The following is a 21,139-nucleotide window of genomic DNA, read 5'->3' as shown; positions in this document are numbered from 1 at the left end:
AAGGGGTGCATAAGGTTGCTCCTTCTTTGACCTCTTCAGCTCCTCTTTGGATCTCTTCGGTATACCAGTGACTCCGCCTCTAACTAAACTTACTCCTCCCACAGAACTCTGCACTTTTTTCCTAATGGATCCAGCACTGGAAAGAGACAAATTATGCAGCCTGCGGCCATTTTCATGATTCGTTTAACTAACTGATAACAAATCACGAATAGTTGCATATCTAATGATTGGCTAGTGCCACTTAATATTTTGAGTGGCTTGAAAGTTTCAAATGAGATTGTCCAGATTTAGGTAATAACATATTTCAACATTCCTTAAGTTCTCTATCTGTGAGTAAATACTAATTTTATTATTCTGAAAAGACTTTTATAATGATAGAGATTCATTAAAACACATTTGGGAAATTAATATCTCACAAAACAAAGCTTGCGGAATTTATAAACATTTGTACCTGCCCTTGTCATAGTGGCAAGATCAACTGAGCCACATCAATCTTGTAGCCATTCACTTCTCGATGCACAGAACAAGTTCTACTATCAAAAAATTACAGAACAAACAATTTAAAGGACATAAAACTCCTTCTAGAAAACTGTCCTCACTAATATATACATTTGTAACAACAAATAAAATCATCAACTCTGAAATTGCAAGATATGACTGATGAGACAACATACTTCCCAAAAGATTGTTTATGAATTTTGCACGCTGGGCTAAGTGTAGGTGACAAAGTCTGACCATGCCTCTAGAATAACCAGAATGACCATTGCCAGCCCCCAAAAACATATTTTGTTCTGCCCAATGTGAATTTTTACCATAACAAAACAGACATGCAAATATTTTATAATTACAACCATTTACATAAAGAGTTTAGCAAGCATGTTTCCTGAATGTTGTGGTTGTATTTATTTTTTTTCCGCATTGCTAGCAGTTCCTGTTTGATGCTTGAAATATTTATTGGGCACCTCACACAGCTATAGATGTTAAAAGAAGGAACGCCCACTGACAAAATACTGAAAAAGATAATGAAGAGATGCCCAACAAATTTCGAATATGATCTCTCCACTCTCCATTACAATGAGGCACTGTGTCATACTGAAGCGCTCTCTCAGAAACGAACAACAGCTCAGTAGCTTGTTCTATGATGATTCACTTGTCAACCTCACCAGTGTCTATCAATCTAGGTCATAGTTATTTCACGTTAACGGGTTAAAGAAAATGGCATATTTTAATGCTACCTAGAAAAAAACAATATATAATTAATACATCTCATAATTTTTTTGTCAAATACAATGTTCCTTTAAATATAAATTATGTAAAACAGATGAGGACATAGCAGGGGAAGCACATGGTAATGTGATACAATAATTGTAATGCACTGTATAACATAAGATACAGGAAGCTAACAGCAAAAATGCATTTGAAATTGAGATTCATTTTTAAATCTAGACAGTGGTACTCTCAGGGGAAATATGTGAAATTGTTTATTTCTTTCATGTAAGTGGCAAGATTCCATGAGCTAGTGACGTATGGGATATACATTCCTACCAGGAGGGGGCAAAGTTTCCCAAACCTCAAAATGCCTATAAACACACCCCTCACCACACACACAATTCAGTTTTACAAACTTTGCCTCCTATGGAGGTGGTGAAGCAAGTTGTGCTTGATTTCTTCTGTGATAGGCGCTTCTAAGCATATTGAAGCCCAGTTCCTCTCAAAGTACAGTGTTTGTCTGAGGGATGTGAAGGGAGTATTGTCTAACGATGCCATATTTTCACCTATGGGAAATCTATTCTAAAGGCTCTCTGTAATCGGTCGCAGAGATTCATCTCTGCCTCCCTTTGCAGATCGACATTATACTCCTCTACCATTACCTCTGCTGATATGTTTCAGTACTGGTTTGGCTGCCTGCTATATGTGATTGGGTGTCTTCTGGTAAGTATATATAATTTTTTAAAACACTCTCGCTATGTTTGGCACTTTATCTTTTAAAGTTTTAAATGTATATTGTATATATTTTCCATGAGTCAGGTCTGTGTATTTCCCTTTGCAGTCTAACAATTTCAGCATAGAAATTATGTTTATGGGAGTTTTTAGGCTTACCTGGGGTTCTAGTTAGTTCTAACTTGGAGTCTTTTTCTTTCAAATTTTCGTGGGCTTAGGCTTGCGATGACGCAGAATGTTACTTTTTATTGCAACATTTTTGGTGCAAAGTCGTGTTTGTCACATCATTACTTGCGACTTTCTTGACGCAAGTTTTTTTTGGCACAAAGTCGCATCTGTTATGATGCAAGTCGTATCATTTCACTTATTAAACTTTGGCGCCAGTTTTTGCATTTGCGCCTTTTTTGGTGCAAAAATGTGTTATATTAAGTCTCTTTTGCACTCTGCTCTCATTTGATTCATAGAGGCTAGGTTGCTTATTTTTGATCTTACTTTTTGTCTACAAGAATTTTATTATAAGCATTTTTTTCCCATTCCTGATACTGTTATTTTAAAGAAATTGGATATTTTGTTTAAATGTTATTTTTTCTTTTTTGTTACATTTTGCAAGAATGTCTAAGACTGATCCTGCCTCTGATATAACTGTAGAAACTAAGCTGCCTGAACACAATTCTACCAAAGCTAAGTGTGTATGTTGTAAATTAGCTGATCTTACTTCTTCAGCTCAAATATGTTTTCACTTGTTTTGAAAAATTATTACATGCTGTCAAGGTATATGTGAGGTTAATAAATATATATATTTTTAATCATATATTTTAAGATTCATTTCATTCAGAAAAATTTACTTAACTCAGTTCTCCACCATTCTGGATAAAAGAGCATACAAGTGAGAACAATAAACATTTGGTTTGTTTAACTTTAATAGCCATTTCAGGAGACCATATGTTTTACTACCTGGAAATGTGTGATAAACTTCCTACTCATCACAAGAGGAGCCTATAAGTATATAAGTATAAGTATCTAGTTCAGGCGACATATTCTGTGAGAAAGTAACCCTGTGCATTTCAAATGCAAATAGCCCCTGCTGTGTGACTCTGACACTTAGAGATATGTAATGCAAACACTACGTCTGGGGGGATACAAGCACTGAACCATGGAATCAAAAATAAAAACATTTTTTCTTATTCTCCCTGTTTTCCAGAAATCTAATGAAAATTATAAGAGCAACTGAGTTAATGAGATATCTGGATGAATGAATATATGACAGTGTGTGATCTGCTGGATTTTTGTATGGTTTTGAACACTGCATAGAAATGAATGTATATATATATATATATATATATATATATATATATATATATATATATATATATATATATATATATTTGGAAGCATAGAATATCTTGAGATTTAACATGAGCATTCTAACAATTATCTCTTTGGTTACAGACAACAGTTGGACATGGGCATCAATTCATATATCCAGGAAGAAATACACATAAATGTGAAACATGCTGTATTTGTGTAAATGCATGTATAACAGATGTATAAATGCCATTAATTTCAAAATAATTAGCAGTATTGATTTGCTTAAATATAGTATAATGCTAAAGGCACATGATATTTCATATAAAAATAATCAGAAAATTGATATGATACTGCTCCATCTATAATTAATATTGTGAGAGATTAATACAAGAAATTATGGCAGTTATTACATATATTAAAGAAATATTTTCTTTCACTGTTATAAATGTTCAAATTAATCTGTATGTATTGTCATGCTGCCCCCCGGTGCTGCGATGCGAAAACTAATGCCAGAAGGCTTTTTGGCTGTTTAAAAATGAAATTTCAAACGGCCAATCCGAGACAAGGTTTCCGTTTGGGCGTTTCCAACCTCACCAGTGATTGAAAAGCTTATATAAGTAATGCAAGAGAGAGAAAGACACAGATTCTGCTGGCTAACTTGTAACTGGTTACTGGGCGTGAAAATACCATTTTACTCTAGCAAAGCAGATCTGCCTTTTCTCATTGATTGCAAAATATATACTTATTGGTATTTCTGAGGTGAGATAATTCCTATTAAGGAATACTGGATATCGATTGGCATTCATTTTGAGATTACTGTAGCAAATAAATTTAAAGAGCAGTTTGGATTTTAAGCTAGCATTTCATAGGCTGTGTATTGTTAAACATATGTCCTTAATGCTAAATTGTTTTTATCTGTGCAAAACATAGAACATATATATATATATATATATCTTAGAATTGATTTTAATTATAAGTAACTGTTTACAGTAAAAATATATGTATTTTTAGTATCCTAATTAGAATTGTGTTAGAGCAAAGCGTGGGTAAATAGCTGAGTGTTTTACTTAAAATCCCATTGTGTTAATTGAATGAAAGGTTATTTGTAAATAAGGCTGGTTTTAAAGGTAAACTCTTATGAGAGTTGTAAGAAGTATAGCATATCTAAATAGTTTAAAAAAAAAAAACAAAAACGTGTATAATATTGTTTCATATTCTGGTATTACAAATATATTCCAATATGCTCATAGATATTAACTAATAAAAAGAATTCAGATATTTATATTAATTTAATGGTTTCTAGTAGATGCATATTGATTGAGGGTTGATATTTTTAAAGGATAATTATTTAATACATTGTATTATAACCCTGCCATAGGCTGATATATTATTTGGAGAGCACTACTGAAGATTTTTATAAATATACTGACAATGCTTATAATGTTTCTATAAGTACAAATACATCTACTGTTAAACCTTAACAGTCTAATGTACGTGACATTCCTGTAGATATAAAAGATTATATTGGTACAACCATAGAAAAAGGCTATGACTGCTATTCCACCTTCAAATAAAAGTAAAAGGTCTCTCCTAACTTCTCATAAATCTGATGAAGCTTGTATTGATCGACAGCATACTGAAGTATCTTCTGCTGATAAAGATTTCTCTGGTTCAGAGGATCCTACTTCAGAGACTGAAATTGATAAGTCAACCTTTCTTTTTAAGATTGAATATATTTGTTCTTTATTAAAGGAAGCATTGTTTACTTTGGGTATTGAGGAATCTAGTCCTCTTGATAAAAAGAATAGCGTTTGAATTCTGTTTTTAAAACTTCTGAGGTTACTCTTGAAGATTTTCCTATTCCAGATGCTATCTCTCATATGTTTACTAAGGAATGGTCTAAACTTGGTGCTTCTTTTAACCCTTCTTCTAGGTTTAAAAAGCGATATCCTTTATTACCTTTGGCTAATTAGCGGCTAGATTTAGAGTTGGGCGGTAGCCGTCAAAACCAGCGTTAGAGGCTCCTAACGCTGGTTTTTACCGCCCTCTGGTATTTGGAGCCAGTCATTAAAGGGGCTAACGCTCACTTTCCAGCCACGACTTTTCCATACCGCAGATCCCCTTATGTCAATTGCGTATCCTATCTTTTCAATGGGATCTTTCTAACGCCGGTATTTAGAGTCGTGGCTGAAGTGAGCGTTAGAATTCTAACGACAAAACTCCAGCCGCAGAAAAAGTCAGTAGTTAAGAGCTTTCTGGGCTAACGCCGGTTTATAAAGCTCTTAACTACTGTGCTCTAAAGTACACTAACACCCATAAACTACCTATGTACCCCTAAACCGAGGCCCCCCCACATCGCCGCCACTCTATTAAAAATTTTTAACCCCTAATCTGCCGACCGCACGCCGCTGCCACCTACATTATCCCTATGAACCCCTAATCTGCTGCCCCTAACACCGCCGACCCCTATATTATATTTATTAACCCCTAATCTGCCGCCCCCGCTATCGCTGACCCCTGCATATTATTATTAACCCATAATCTGCCGCTCCGTACACCGCTGCCACCTACATTATAGCTATGTACCCCTAATCTGCTGCGCCTAACACCGCCGACCCCTATATTATATTTATTAACCCCTAATCTGCCCCCCTCACCGTCGCCTCCACCTGCCTACACTTATTAACCCCTAATCTGCCGAGCGGACCGCACTGCTACTATAATAAAGTTATTAACCCCTAATCCGCCTCACTCCCGCCTCAATAACCCTATAATAAATAGTATTAACCCCTAATCTGCCGCCCCCGCTATCGCTGACCCCTGCATATTATTATTAACCCCTAATCTGCCGCTCCGTACACCGACGCCAGCTACATTATACCTACGTACCCCAAATCTGCTGCGCCTAACACCACCGACCCCTATATTATATTTATTAACCCCTAATCTGCCCCCCTCAATGTCGCCTCCACCTGCCTACACTTATTAACCCCTAATCTGCCGAGCGGACCGCACCGCTACTATAATAAATGTATTAACCCCTAATCCGCCTCACTCCCGCCTCAATAACCCTATAATAAATAGTATTAACCCCTAATCTGCCCTCCCTAACACCGCCGACACCTAACTTCAAGTATTAACCCCTAATCTGCCGATCGGAGCTCACCGCTACTCTAATAAATTTTTTAACCCCTAAAGCTAAGTCTAACCCTAACCCTAACACCCCCCTAAGTTAAATATAATTTTATTCTAATGAAATAAATTAACTCTTATTAAATAAATTATTCCTATTTAAAGCTAAATACTTACCTGTAAAATTAACCATAATATAGCTACAATATAAATTATAATTATATTGTAGCTATTTTAGGATTAATATTTATTTTACAGGCAACTTTGTATTTATTTTAACCAGGTACAATAGCTATTAAATTAAAGACCTATTTAATAGTTACCTAGTTAAAATAATTACAAAATTACCTGTAAAATAAATCCTAACCTAAGTTACAATTAAACCTAACACTACACTATCAATAAATAAATTAAATAAACTACCTACAATTATCTACAATTAAACCTAACACTACACTATCAATAAATTAATTAAATAAAATACCTACAAATAACTACAATTAAATAAACTAACTAAAGTACAAAAAATAAAAAAGAACTAAGTTACAAAAAATAAAAAAATATTTACAAACATTTGAAAAATATTACAACAATTTTAAACTAATTACACCTACTCTAAGCCCCCTAATAAAATAACAAAGACCCCCAAAATAAAAAAATGCCCTACCCTATTCTAAATTAAAAAAGTTCAAAGCTCTTTTACCTCACCAGCCCTGAACAGGGCCCTTTGCGGGGCATGCCCCAAAGAATTCAGCTCTTTTGCCTGTAAAAAAAACACATACAATACCCCCCCCAACATTACAACCCACCACCCACATACACCTAATCTAACCCAAACCCCCCTTAAATAAACCTAACACTAAGCCCCTGAAGATCTTCCTACCTTATCTTCACCATGCCAGGTTCACCGATCTGTCCTCGGAAGTCTTGATCCAAGCCTCGGAAGTGTTGATCCAAGCCCAAGCGGGGGGCTGAAGAGTGACATCCATCCTCGGGCTGAAGTCTGGATCCAAGCGGCGGCTGAGGAAATCCATCATCGGGCTGAAGTCTGGATCCAAGTGGCGGCTGAAGAAGTCCATCATCGGGATGAAGTCTTCTATGAAGCAGCATCTTCAATCTTCTTTCTTCCGGAGCCATCATCTTCCAGCCGACGCGGAGCCATCCTTCTTCACCGACAGACTAACGACGAATGAGGGTTCCTTTAAATGACGTCATCCAAGATGGCGTCCCTCGAATTCCGATTGGCTGATAGGATTCTATCAGCCAATCGGAATTAAGGTAGGAAAATTCAAGTTCAATCCGATTGGCTTATCCAATCAGCCAATCAGATTGAGCTCACATTCTATTGGCTGTTCCAATCAGCCAATAGAATGCAAGCTCAATCTGATTGGCTGATTGGATCAGCCAATCGGATTGAAATTGAATCTGATTGGCTGATTCCATCAGCCAATCAGAATTCTCCTACCTTAATTCTGATTGGCTGATAGAATCCTATCAGCCAATCGGAATTCGAGGGACGCCATCTTGGATGACGTCATTTAAAGGAACCGTCATTCGTCGTTAGTCCGTCGGTGAAGAAGGATGGCTCCGCGTCGGCTGGAAGATGATGGCTCTGGAAGAAAGAAGATTGAAGATGCTGCTTCATAGAGGACTTCATCCCGATCATGGACTTCTTCAGCCGCCGCTTGGATCCAGACTTCAGCCGGATGATGGATTTCTTCAGCCGCCGCTTGGATCCAGACTTCAGCCCGAGGATGGACGTCACTCTTCAGCCCCCGCTTGGGCTTGGATCAAGACTTCGGACCCTCTTCTGGACCGATCGGTGAACCTGGCATGGTGAAGACAAGGTAGGGATATCTTCAGGGGCTTAGTGTTAGGTTTATTTAAGGGGGGTTTGGGTTAGATTAGGGGTATGTGGGTGGTGGGTTGTAATGTTGGGGGGGGTATTGCATGTGTTTTTTTTACAGGCAAAAGAGCTGAATTCTTTGGGGCATGCCCCGCAAAGGGCCCTTTTCAGGGCTGGTAAGGTAAAAGAGCTTTGAACTTTTGTAATTTAGAATAGGGTAGGGCATTTTTTTATTTTGTGGGTCTTTGTTATTTTATTAGGGGGCTTAGTGTAGGTGTAATTAGTTTAAAATTGTTGTAATATTTTTCTAATGTTGGTAAATATTTTTTTATTTTTTGTAACTTAGTTCTTTTTTATTTTTTGTACTTTAGTTAGTTTATTTCATTGTAGTTAATTGTAGGTAGTTTATTTAATTAATTTATTGATAGTGTAGTGTTAGGTTTAATTGTAGGTAATTGTAGGTATTTTATTTAATTAATTTATTGATAGTGTAGTGTTAGGTTTAATTGTAACTTAGGTTAGGATTTATTTTACAGGTAATTTTGTAATTATTTTAACTATTTTAGCTATTAAATAGTTATTAACTATTTAATAGCTATTGTACCTGGTTAAAATAATTACAAAGTTGCCTGTAAAATAAATATTAATCCTAAAATAGCTACAATATAATTATAATTTATATTGTAGCTATATTAGGGTTTATTTTACAGGTAAGTATTTAGTTTTAAATAGGAATAATTTATTTAATAAGAGTTAATTTATTTCGTTAGAATAAAATTATATTTAACTTAGGGGGCTGTTAGGGTTAGGGTTAGACTTAGCTTTAGGGGTTAATCCATTTATTACAGTAGCGGCGAGATTCGGTCGGCAGATTAGGGGTTAATAATTGAAGTTAGGTGTCGGCGATGTTAGGGAGGGCAGATTAGGGGTTAATACTATTTATTATAGGGTTTTTGAGGCGGGAGTGAGGCGGATTAGGGGTTAATAACTTTATTATAGTAGCGGTGCGGTCCGCTCGGCAGATTAGGGGTTAATAAGTGTAGGCAGGTGGAGGTGACGTTGTGGGAGGCAGATTAGGGGTTAATAAATATAATATAGGGGTCGGCGGTGTTAGGGGCAGCAGATTAGGGGTACATAACTATAATGTATGTTGCGGCGGTTTACGGAGCGGCAGATTAGGGGTTAATAATAATATGCAGGTGTCAGCGATAGCGGGGGCCGCAGATTAGGGGTTAATAAGTGTAAGGTTAGGGGTGTTTAGACTCGGGGTACATGTTAGAGTGTTAGGTGCAGACGTAGGAAGTGTTTCCCCATAGAAAACAATGGGGCTGCGTTAAGAGCTGAACGCTGCTTTTTTGCAGGTGTTAGGTTTTTTTCAGCTCAAATGGCCCCATTGTTTTCTATGGGGGAATCGTGCACAAGCACGTTTTTGAAGCTGGCCGCGTCCGTAAGCACCGCTGGTATCTAGAGTTGCAGTGGCGTTAATTTATGCTCTACGCTCCCTTTTTGGAGCCTAACGCACTGAAAACCCAGCCATTCTGTGAACTCTAAATACCAGCGGTATTTAAAAGGTGCGGGGGAAAAAAAGCATGCGTAGCTAACGCACCCATTTGGCCGCCAAACGCTAAATCTAGGCGTTAGAGTTTTGGAAAAAAGTCCCTAAGGTTGATGGGGTTATTTCTAATCTTGCCAAACGTACTACTACTCCTATGGAAGATAGTACTGCCTTTAAGGATCCTTTAGATAGGAATATTGAATCTTATCTTAGAAAAGCATATTTACATACTGGCTATATTCTTAGACCTGCTATTTCTATGGCTGATGTTGCTGTTGATTCAACTTTTTGGTTGGACAGTTTAGCTTAGCAGTTAACAGATCCTGAGTGGTCTAGCATTGTTCTATTACTTCAACATGCTAATCATTTCATTTGTGATGCTATATTTGATGTAATTAACATTAATATTAAATCTATGTCTTTAGCTATTCTTACTAGAAGAGCTTTATGGCTTAAATCTTGGAATGCTGATATGGTGTCTAAATCTAGATCACTATCTTTATCATTTCAGGGTAGTACTTTATTTTGTTCTAAATTGGATTCTATTATTTCCACTACCACCGGGGGAAAGGGAGTTTTTCTGCCCCAAGATAAGAAATCTAAGGGTAAATTTAAAGCTCCCAATCGTTTTCGTTCCTTTTGTCAGAATAGGGAACAAAAGACCTCTCCTTCCCCTAAGGCCTCTGGCTCTAATTGGAGAACATCTCCGAATTGGAATAATTTAAAGCCTTATAAAAAAACAAATCCAGTCCCTAAGACTGCATGAAGGTGCAGCCCTCAAACCAGTTCAACTGGTAGGGGGCAGACTGAAATTATTTCAACACATTTGGACAGTATCTGTTCAAAATCATTGGATTCAGAATATTGTTTCTCAGGGGTATTGAATAGATTTCAGAATAAGAACTCCCATGGGAAGATTCTTTATTTCTCATGTTCCAACAAACCCTGTAAAGGCTGGGGCTTTTTGAAAGTGCGTTTCAGACCTAGAGCTTTTTCTGCAAGAACGAGGTTTGGGTTTTTATTCAAATCTATTCATTGTCCCAAAGAAAGAAGATTCGTTCAGAAAAATTCTGGATCTGAAATTTTTAAATCGCTTTGTAAGAGTCCCAACTTTCAAGATGGGGACTATAAGGGCTATTCTGCCTTTTGTTCAGCAAGGGCATTTCATGTCCACAATAGACTTACAGGACGTTTATATTCACATTCCAATTCATCCAGACCACTATCGTTTTCTGAGATTCTCTTTTCTAGACAAGCATTACTAATTTGTCGTTCTTCCATTTGGCCTAGCGACAGCTCCAAGAATCTTTTCTAAGGTTCTTGGTGACCTTCTTTCTGTAATCAGAGAGCGGGGTATTGCGGTGTTTCCTTATTTGGATGATATATTGGTACTAGCTCAATATTTTCATTTAGCAGAATCTCACACAAAACAACTAGTGTGGTTTATTCAAAGACATGGTTGGAGGATCAATTTACAAAAGTTTCTTGATTCCTCAGACAACGGTCACCTTTTTAGGTTTCCAGGTAGATTCAGTGTCCATGACTCTTTCTCTGACAGACAAGAGACAAATTAAGTTAGTTTTAGCTTGTCTAAACCTTCAGTCTCTATCATTCCCTTCAGTGGCTATGTGCATGGAAGTTTTAGGTCTCATGACTGCAGCATCGGATGCTATCCCCTTTGCTTATTTTCATATGGGGCCTCTACAGCTTTGCATGCTGCACCAATGGTGCAGGGATTATACTCAGATATCACAACTGATATACTTAATCCCAGCACTCCTTATTGTTCAAGGGGCCTCATTTGTTTGTCCCACCTGGACTGTGATCACAAAAGATGCAAGTCTCACAGGTTGGGGAGCTGTCTGGGGGTCTCTGACACCACAATTGGTTTGGTATCCTCAAGAGGCAAGGTTGTCAATCAGTATTTTAGAACTTTGTGCTATATTCAGAGCTCTTCAGGCGTGGCCTCTATTGAAGAGAGAACTTTACATTCGTTTTCAAACAGACAATATCACAACAGTGGCATATGTTAATCATCAAGGAGGGACTAGCAGTCCTTCAGCAATTACAGAAGTATCTCAGATACTTTCTTGGGTGGAATCCAACTCTTGTCAAATTTCTTCGATTCATATCCCAGGTGTAGACAATTGGGAAGCGGATTATCTCAGCCATCAGACCTTACATCCGGGGGAGTGGTCTCTCCATCCAGATGTGTTTTTTCATCTTGTACAGATGTGGGGTCTTCCAGAAATAGATCTGATGGCCTCTTATCTAAACAAGAAGCTTTCCAGATACCTTTCCAGGTCCAGGAATCCTCAGGTGGAGATGGTGGATGCCTTAGCCGTTCCTTGGTTTTACCAACTTGCTTATATTTTTCCGCCTCTGGTTCTTCTTCCAAGGGTGATCTCCAAGATCATAATGGAATAGTCTTATGTGTTTCTGATAGCACCAGCATGACCTCACAGGTTTTGGTATGCAGATATTGTCTGGATGTCCAGTTGCCAGCCTTGGCCACTTCCTTTAAGGCCAGACCTTCTGTCTCAAGGGCAGTTTTTCCATCAGGATCTCAAATCTCTAAATTTGAGGGCATGGAAATTGAACGCTTAGTGCTTAGTCATAGAGGTTTCTCTGACTCAGTGATTAGCACTATGATACAGGCTTGTAAGTCTGTTTCAAGGAAGATTTAGCATCGGATTTGGAAAACCTATATTTCATAATGTTCCACTCATGATTATTATTGGCATTCTTTCAGAATTCATAGGATTTTACATTTTTTCAGGATGGTTTGGATAAAGGGTTGTCTGCAAATACTTTGAAAGGACAAATCTCTGCTCTTTCTGTCTTATTTCATAGAAAGATTGCTAAGCTTCCTGCTATTCACTGTTTTGTCCAGGCTTTGATTAGTATCAAACCTGTTATTAAATCTATTTCCCCTCCTTGGAGTCTCAATTTGGTATTGAAGATTTTACAGGCTCCTCCTTTTGAGCCTAAGCATTCTCTGGATATTAAATTACTTTCTTGGAAAGTGTTATTTCTTTTGGCTATCTCTTCTGCTAGAAGAGTTTCTGAATTGTCTGCTCTCTCTTGTGAGTTTCCTTATTTGATTTTCCATCAAGATAAAGCTGTTTTGTGGACTTTGTTTAAATTTTTGCCTAAAGTTGTGAATTCTAACAACATCAATAGGGAAATTGTTGTTCCTTTCTTGTGTCCTAATCCTAAGAATACTCTTAGGTCTTTACATTCTTTGGATGTGGTAAGATCTTATTATGTTGAGACTACAAAAAGATTTCAGAAAGACTTTTAGTCTATTTGTTTTTTTTTATTATCTACTAGATTAGTTGCCACTACTTGGGCTTTCAAGAATGAAGCTTCAGTTGATCAAATTTGCAAAGCAGCAACTTGGTCTTCTTTTCATACTTTTACCTTAATTTTACCATTTTGCTGTTTTTGCTTCTTCGGAAGCAGCCTTTGGTAGAAAGGTTTTTCAGGCAGCTGTCTAAGTTTGATTCTAGTGCCTTTGATTTGAGTTTTTTTTAAATTTTTTAAGAAAACTAAATATTTTTTTGGATTTAATTTCTCAGCGGATTTAGCTGTTGTTATTTTATACCTCTCTAGTGACTTGTGGATTTCCACAAGATTGGGTATTATATCACGTACGTCACTAGCTCATGGACTCTTGCCACTTACATGAAAGAAAACATAATTTATGTAAGAACTTACCTGATAAATTAATTTCTTTCATAGTGGCAAGAGACTACCCTATTTTTTGTGGTTTTGATTTTTTTGTATAAAGCACTTTATTTTTTCCAGTTCCTCTTTTTATATGCTTTTTACTCCTTTTTATACACCTAACTTCTTGGCTACACGTTAAACTAAAGTATATGTGAGGTGGGAGGTGTATTTATAGGCATTTTGAGGTTTGTGAAACTTTGCCCCCTCCTGGTAGGAATGTATATCCCATACGTCACTAGCTCATGGACTCTTGCCACAATGAAAGAAATTAATTTATCAGATAAGTTCTTACATAAATTATTTTATTTACAAAAATGTGAGGGGTGTACTCACTTTTGTGAGATACTGTGTATATATATATATATATATATATATATATATATATATATATATATATATATATATATATATATATATATATATATATATATATATATATATATATATATACTGTATATATATATATCAAAATAACAAGAGTATTGCATTGAGCAATTATACTTTTTATTGGACTAACTATACATTTATAAGATGACAAGATACTCATCCGAAAGCTTGTCATCTTATAAACGTATAGTAAGTCCAATGAAAAAGTATCATTGCTCAATGCAATACTCTTGTTATTTTGATATCTAAATCTCCGGACTAACATGGCTACTCCAATCAACGTATATATATATATATATATATATATATATATATATATATATATATATATATATATATATATATATATATATATATATATATATATATATATATAATTCCAAGAAGCAGCAACAAACCAGGATGTGCATCGAAGCATATGGTCAAATTTATTGACGTTTCGGGGGTATGTCTCCCCTTCTCCCCAAAACGTCAATAAATTTGACTATAAGCTTTGATGCAAATCCTGATTTTTTGCTGTTTCTTGGAATTCTATTATATACAAGCAGACTAACTAGGTGGTTGACCTCAGGAGGGCAGATTCATATTGGGACTTTGCTTTTATATATATATATATATATATATATATATATATATATATATATATATATATATATATATATATATATATATATATATATATACACACACACATACACATATTTAGACATGTATATGTATGTCAGGGGTGGAATTACCAGGGATGAAGAGGGCGAGTCTACGCTCGGCCCTGGAGGACCCCTCTCAGGGGGGGGGGGGGGGGCAGCTTCAGCAAAAACCTTTCTATTTGTTTCTGTCTGCTACCCATTGGCTCATGACCTGACTGCACGTGTAGTCAGTGACAGTGAAACTGTGAGTCTGCGGTGCGTCAGTCGCACAGTTGAGTGAGGGTGCTAGTGGCAGCTGAACTGAAGAGGCAAGTCAGCTCAATGGTGAGCTGAGGTGGTAATGTATTTTGGATAGATCGTATCAGCATTGCCTCATCTTAATAAGCATCTCATAATGTCTTTAAGAGAAAAGCTACAGAGAACCATATTTTTACATAATTGAACCCTGCCTTGCCTAGATGCTCTGCCCTATTATAGGAGTAGGTATTTACCACTCTGCTCGGCTACCTGTGTGTATAATGTCAGCTTGGCTCTCTGTATGTCTTTACTCACACTCCCTGACAAACTGTGCCTGTGATCTCTGGTTATCTGCCCCAGCACATTATCCGCCCCTCCCCCTTATCACTCTTCAGCCTCTCCCTGCATATCTGTGACTTTCCCAAACCCTATCTAGTGCTGCTGCTCTCAGCATTCTTCACTTATACAGTTACTGTATCTCCAGCTCTTGTCTTTCTCTCCTGATCCACCCATATCTTTACAATGTAGCTGTGGCTCTCCATTCTCCCCTATAATTATTAACCACCTGTTACTGGTAACAGTAATGCATTCTAGTAAAGAAGATTGCATATAATTATAGGAGAGAATGGAGAACCACAGCTACATTATATATATTTATATATATATATATATATATATATATATATATATATATATATATATATATATATATATATATATATATATATATATATACACACTTGGTAATTAATGCCAGCCTCACACAGTACCAGTGGGGAGGCCCTTCATGGATTCTTGCACCGGGGCCCTGGGGTCTATAGCTATACACCTTGTCATATACCATATACCTTAGGGCCCTGATAACTTTTATTTTAATATATATATATATATATATATATATTAATTATTTGTTATCACATAGCCTCTATGTATGAAGCCGTCTACTTTCCTGCATTCGTCGGCCCAATACACTCGCCTAAGCTCGCCTACCATCACCGCCGCAGACCTGAATACGTTCGTTAAAGTTATCAAAAAATCTGTCAAGAAGCCGCACACCAAGTACGGAGCGATGAGCAGCGGACTGTTTTTAACTGACAGTCATCGATCTCGCTGCTCAGTCACTAAGCACCCACACTAAACTACACTGTTTTACCCCCTAAACCGCCACTCCCGGAGCCCCCCACAACTAAATAAAATTATTACCCCCTAAACCGCCGCTCCTGGACCCTGCCGCAACTATAATAAATGTATTAACCCCTAAACCGCCGCTCCCGGACCCCGCTGCCACCTACATTATACCTATTATCCCCTATCCTGCCCCCCACTACACCGCCGCCACCTATAGGCAAGTTATTAACCCCTATCCTGCGGATCCCGGACCCCGCCGCAACTAAATAAATTGTTTAACCCCTAAACCACCGCACCCGGAGCCCACCGCCACCTATATTAAAGTTATTAACCCCTATCCTGCCCCCCACTACACCGCTGCAACCTACATTAAACTCATTAACCCCTAAACCGCCGCTCCCGGGCCCCGCCGCAACTATATTAAATGTGATAACCCCTAAACCGCCACTCCCGGACCCCGCCGCCACCTATATTAAACTTATTAACCCCTAAACCTAAGTCTAACACTAACACTAACACCCCCCTAACTTTAATATTATTTTAATAAATCTAAATAAAACTTACTATTATTAACTAAATTATTCCTATTTAAAACTAAATACTTACCTCTAAAATAAACCCTAAGATAGCTACAATATAACTAATAATTATATTGTAGCTATTTTAGGATTTATTTTTATTTTACAGGCAACTTTGTATTTATTTTAACTAGGTACAATAGCTATTAAATAGTCATTAACTATTTAATAGCTACCTAGCTAAAATACTTACAAAATTACCTGTAAAATAAAACCTAACCTAAGTTACAATTAAACCTAACACTACACTATCATTAAATAAATTAAATAAATTACCTACAATTACCTAAAATTAAATTAAATAAACTAAACTATAGTACAAAACCCCCCAACTAAATTACAGAAAATACAAAAGAATTACAAGAAGTTTAAACTAATTACACCTAATCTAAGCCCCCAAATAAAATAATAAAGCCCCCCAAAATAAAAAAATGCCCTACCCTATTCGAAATTACCAAGTAACCAGCTCTTTTACCGATCTGTTCCGATCAGCCAATAGAATGCGAGCTCAATCCGATTGGCTGATTGGATCAGCCAATCGGATTGAACTTCAATCTGATTGGCTGATTCAATCAGCCAATCAGATTTTTCCTACCTTAATTCCGATTGGCTGATAGAATCCTATCAGCCAATCGGAATTCGAGGGACACCATCTTGGATGACGTCCCTTAAAGGAACCTTCATTCGTCGTTCAGTCGTCGGTTGAAGAGGATGGCTCCATGTCGGCTCCTTTGAAGATGGCTCCGCTCCGGATGGATGAAGATTGAAGACGCCGCCTGGATGAAGACTTCTGCTGGATGGAGGACCTCCTCTGCGCACCTTGGATGAAGATTATGGCCCGGATGGGTGAAGACGGCTCCAGGTAGGGTGATCTTCAGGGGGTTAGCGTTAGGTTTTTTTAAGGGGGGTTTGGTTGGGTTAGAGTAGGGGTATGTGGGTGGTGGGTTTTAATGTTGGGGGGGGTTGTATTTTTTTTACAGGTAAAAGAGCTGATTACTTTGGGCCAATGCCCCGCAAAAAGCCCTTTTAAGGGCTGGTAAAACAGCTGGTTACTTGGTAAATTAGAATAGGGTAGGGCATTTTTTTTATTTTGGGGGGGCTTTATTATTTTATTAGGGGGCTTAGATTAGGTGTAATTAGTTTAAACTTCTTGTAATTCTTTTTTATTTTCTGTAATTTAGTGTTTTTTTTTTTTTTTCTACTATAGTTTAGTTTATTTAATTTAATTTTAGGTAATTGTAGGTAATTTATTTAATTTAATGATAGTGTAGTGTTAGGTTTAATTGTAACTTAGGTTAGGATTTATTTTACAGGTAATTTTGTACTTATTTTAGCTAGGTAGTTATTAAATATTTAATAACTATTTAATAACTATTGTACCTAGTTAAAATAAATAAAAAGTTGCCTGTAAAATAAAAATAAATCCTAAAATAGCTACAATATAATTATTATTGCCTGTGAAATAGAAATAAAACCTCAAGCTAGCTACAAGGTAACTATTCTTTATATTGTAGCTATCTTAGGGTTTATTTTACAGGTAAGTATTTATTTTTAAATAGGAATAATTTAGTTAATACGAGTAATATTATTTAGATTTATTAAAATAATATTTAAGTTAGGGGGGGTTAGGGTTAGTGTTAGACTTAGGTTTATGGGTTAATAATTTTAAAATAGGTGGCGGTGGTATAGGGGGGGCAGGATAGGGGTTAATAACTTTAATATAGGTGGCAGCGGGGTTCGGGAGTGGCGGTTTAGGGGTTAAACAATTTATTTAGTTGCGGTGGGGTCCGGGATCCGCAGGATAGGGGTTAATAAGTTTATGTAGGTGGTGACGGTATAGAGGGCGGCAGATTAGAGGTTAATATGTATAATGTAGGTGGCGGGGGGTCAGGGAGTGGCGGTTTAGGGGTTATCATGTTTAATATAGTTGTGGCGGGGTCCGGGAGCGGCGGTTTAGGGGGTAATAAATGTATTTAGTTGCGGCAGTGTAGGGGGGCAGATTAGGGGTGTTTAGACTCGGGGTACATGTTAGAGTGTTAGGTGCAGACATCTCCCATAGGAATCAATGGGATATCGGGCAGCAGCGAACATGAGCTTTCGCTATGGTCAGACTCCCATTGATTCCTATGGGATCCGCCGCCTCCAGGGCGGCGGATTGAAAACCAGGTACGCTGGGCCGGAATAGTGCAGAGCGTACCTGGTAGTAGTTTGATAACTACCAAAAGTAGTCAGATTGTGCCGAACTTGCATTCGGAACATCTGTAGTGACGTAACCATCGATCTGTGTTGGATTGAGTCCGGCGGATCGTAGGTTACGTCACTATATTCTACCTTTGCCGGGCAGTAGGGGTTGATAACTATGGTGAATCAGCCTCGCCACAAATACACTGCGGAATTCCAGCGTATTTGCGGTTGACGGCTTGATAACTAGAGGCCATTGTGTTTATATGAGTGTAACTGTAATTTTCAATGTATTTATGCTGTGTTTAGTGCAACTTTTTTTAATGCACTACACCTTATGCAAGGTTTTGAGTCGAGCTTACAAGTTGAGCGTAAAATTGTGCTCTCTTGATCGCATTTACTTTAAACTTGTAATATGAGTGCTCTTTCCATTGCGTGAAAAAAGCCAATATCGCTTGAGCGCAACAGTCAGCCCAACTTGTAATCTAGTTCTATATATTGTATTTGGTGCAATTTGGCCACCAAGCATAGTAACTAGATCATGCACTGGGCTTGAATGACTTCTTTTAAGGTCTGACTATTATAATAGTAAGTACACGTGCTAGTTTAGAATCTATAGGTACAAGAAAACAAAAAGTCACAATGGTGGTTGAGTCACCTAGTGGTGTTTCAGACAACTTTGACCTTGTTTTTGCCCCTTTTTATACTGTCAGAACAAAATACATGTCTGCTGTTAAAAACATAACTTAGTCTTACCATGTTTGGTTTCCACACTCAGATGAAGTCCTAGATTGTGTTGAGGGTTCATAACCCACAGATTGCTGGTTGCTGTAATATCAAACTCCAGCCATCCCTCATCAGTAGCCCATACGGTCTGGGTGTCCAACAAGAAAAATTCTGTGTCCCTAGTGTGGAAACAGTTCAGAGAAAAATTACAGATTTCCAAATATATAGCCAATAAATTATGCGTTACTAAAATTGCATGAAATTAAATGGGACTATAGAGATTATGACTTTCTGTGAAAAAATCCTGCTTCTAAATAACACTGAGAAGAGATCTTTTTATATGCATATGGAGCTAATACTCTGGAGCCAATGCAGCATACATAGGGGACGATTTATCAAGGGCCGGATGGCTCCTGATGCCCCTGTTTCTGCGCGAGGCTTTAGACCTCTGATCCTTAACTGGTCCGCTGCCTCTGAGGCTGCGGTCTCCAATCTGCCCAATCCTATACGATCAGGTTGATTGACACCCCCTGCTAGTGGCCAATCTGCAGGGGGCGGCATTGCACAAGCAGTTCACCAGAACTGCTTGTGCAATGTTAAATACTGACAGCGTATGCTGTCAGCATTCAGCAATGTCTGTCGGACATGATACGCTACAGTGTATCATCTCGGACAGACATTGATAAATCGGCCCCAAAGACTCTGATAGTGTGCAAGCACTGTGCATACACTTCAGTCAGAATGACAGTGGGAAAGAGGTGACAAAATACAGTATGGACAAAGGGGAAAATAGTTTTTCTAAATTTCAAATTATGCAGTTAGGTATCAATAGAAAAAGTGTAATAATGCTGAGTTTAGCTTCAGCTAGCTTTAGAAATTTGTTATGGCACTGGGCAATTTAGTTCACCAATGTACTGATGTTCTGAAATATCTATAGCTATGTCCTGGATCCACATAAGCTCAATTTTCAACATTATTATGTGATGACCTTGCTTTGTAATAAAAGTTTGTAATAATACTTAAAGGGACATGAAACTCCAAAAAAAAATCCTTTTTTTGTTCATGATTCAGATAGAGCATGTGATTTTAATCAACTTTCCAATTCGCTTCTATTATGTAATTTGTTTTGTTCTCTTGGTATCCTTTGTTGAAAATGATATCTATGAAGGCTCATGAACTGCACTTAAATGCCCCATGTTATTGGCTCACTGGATGTGTTCAGCTAGTTACAAGTAGTGCTTCATCAACAAAGTATACCAAGAGAATAAAGAAAATTAGACAATTGAAGTAAATAATAAAGTTTTTTAAAATGGTATTGTCTATCTGAATCACTAAAGAAAAATGTGAGATTTTATGTAACTTTAACCTTAGTCCATTGACCCAAAGAGGATTTTTTTTTTTTTTTTTAATACATCCAATTTCTTGAAACTCCATCTTTCCCCATTATCAGAGAACTGCAAATAGTTTATTTGGTGTAAAAAGTGATTAATAAAAACCACTTGTGCATGCTTACTTCCAATGTGAATAAATGCAAATATTACCCATTTTGTTTTAAATGTTAAAGGGACACTTAAAGGGACATGAAACCCACATTTTTTTCTTTCATGATTTAGAAAGAGAATGCAATTTTAAACATCTTTCTAATTTACTTCTATTATCTAATTTGTTTTATTCTCTTGATATTCTTTGCTAAAAAAGCATATCTAGATATGCTCAGTAGCTACTGATTGGTTACTTCACA

The 21,139-nt window shown here is 37.1% G+C and overlaps 1 protein-coding gene across 1 annotated transcript in view; it reads right to left on the bottom strand.

The window, feature by feature from the left end:
- The window catches only part of BMP6 (bone morphogenetic protein 6), a 381,976-nt gene that overhangs the window by 60,618 nt on the left and 300,219 nt on the right, over positions 1-21,139 (bottom strand). Inside the window, 1 exon segment of the mRNA XM_053714726.1 lies at positions 19,429-19,577. Within this exon segment, the coding sequence (XP_053570701.1) occupies positions 19,429-19,577 (149 nt within the window).

This window comes from Bombina bombina, chromosome 5 (assembly GCF_027579735.1).
Source record: "Bombina bombina isolate aBomBom1 chromosome 5, aBomBom1.pri, whole genome shotgun sequence".
NCBI classification, from domain to species: domain Eukaryota; kingdom Metazoa; phylum Chordata; class Amphibia; order Anura; family Bombinatoridae; genus Bombina; species Bombina bombina.
The sequence above is the reverse complement of the archived record's forward strand: the minus strand, read 5'-3'. Positions and strand labels throughout refer to the sequence as shown.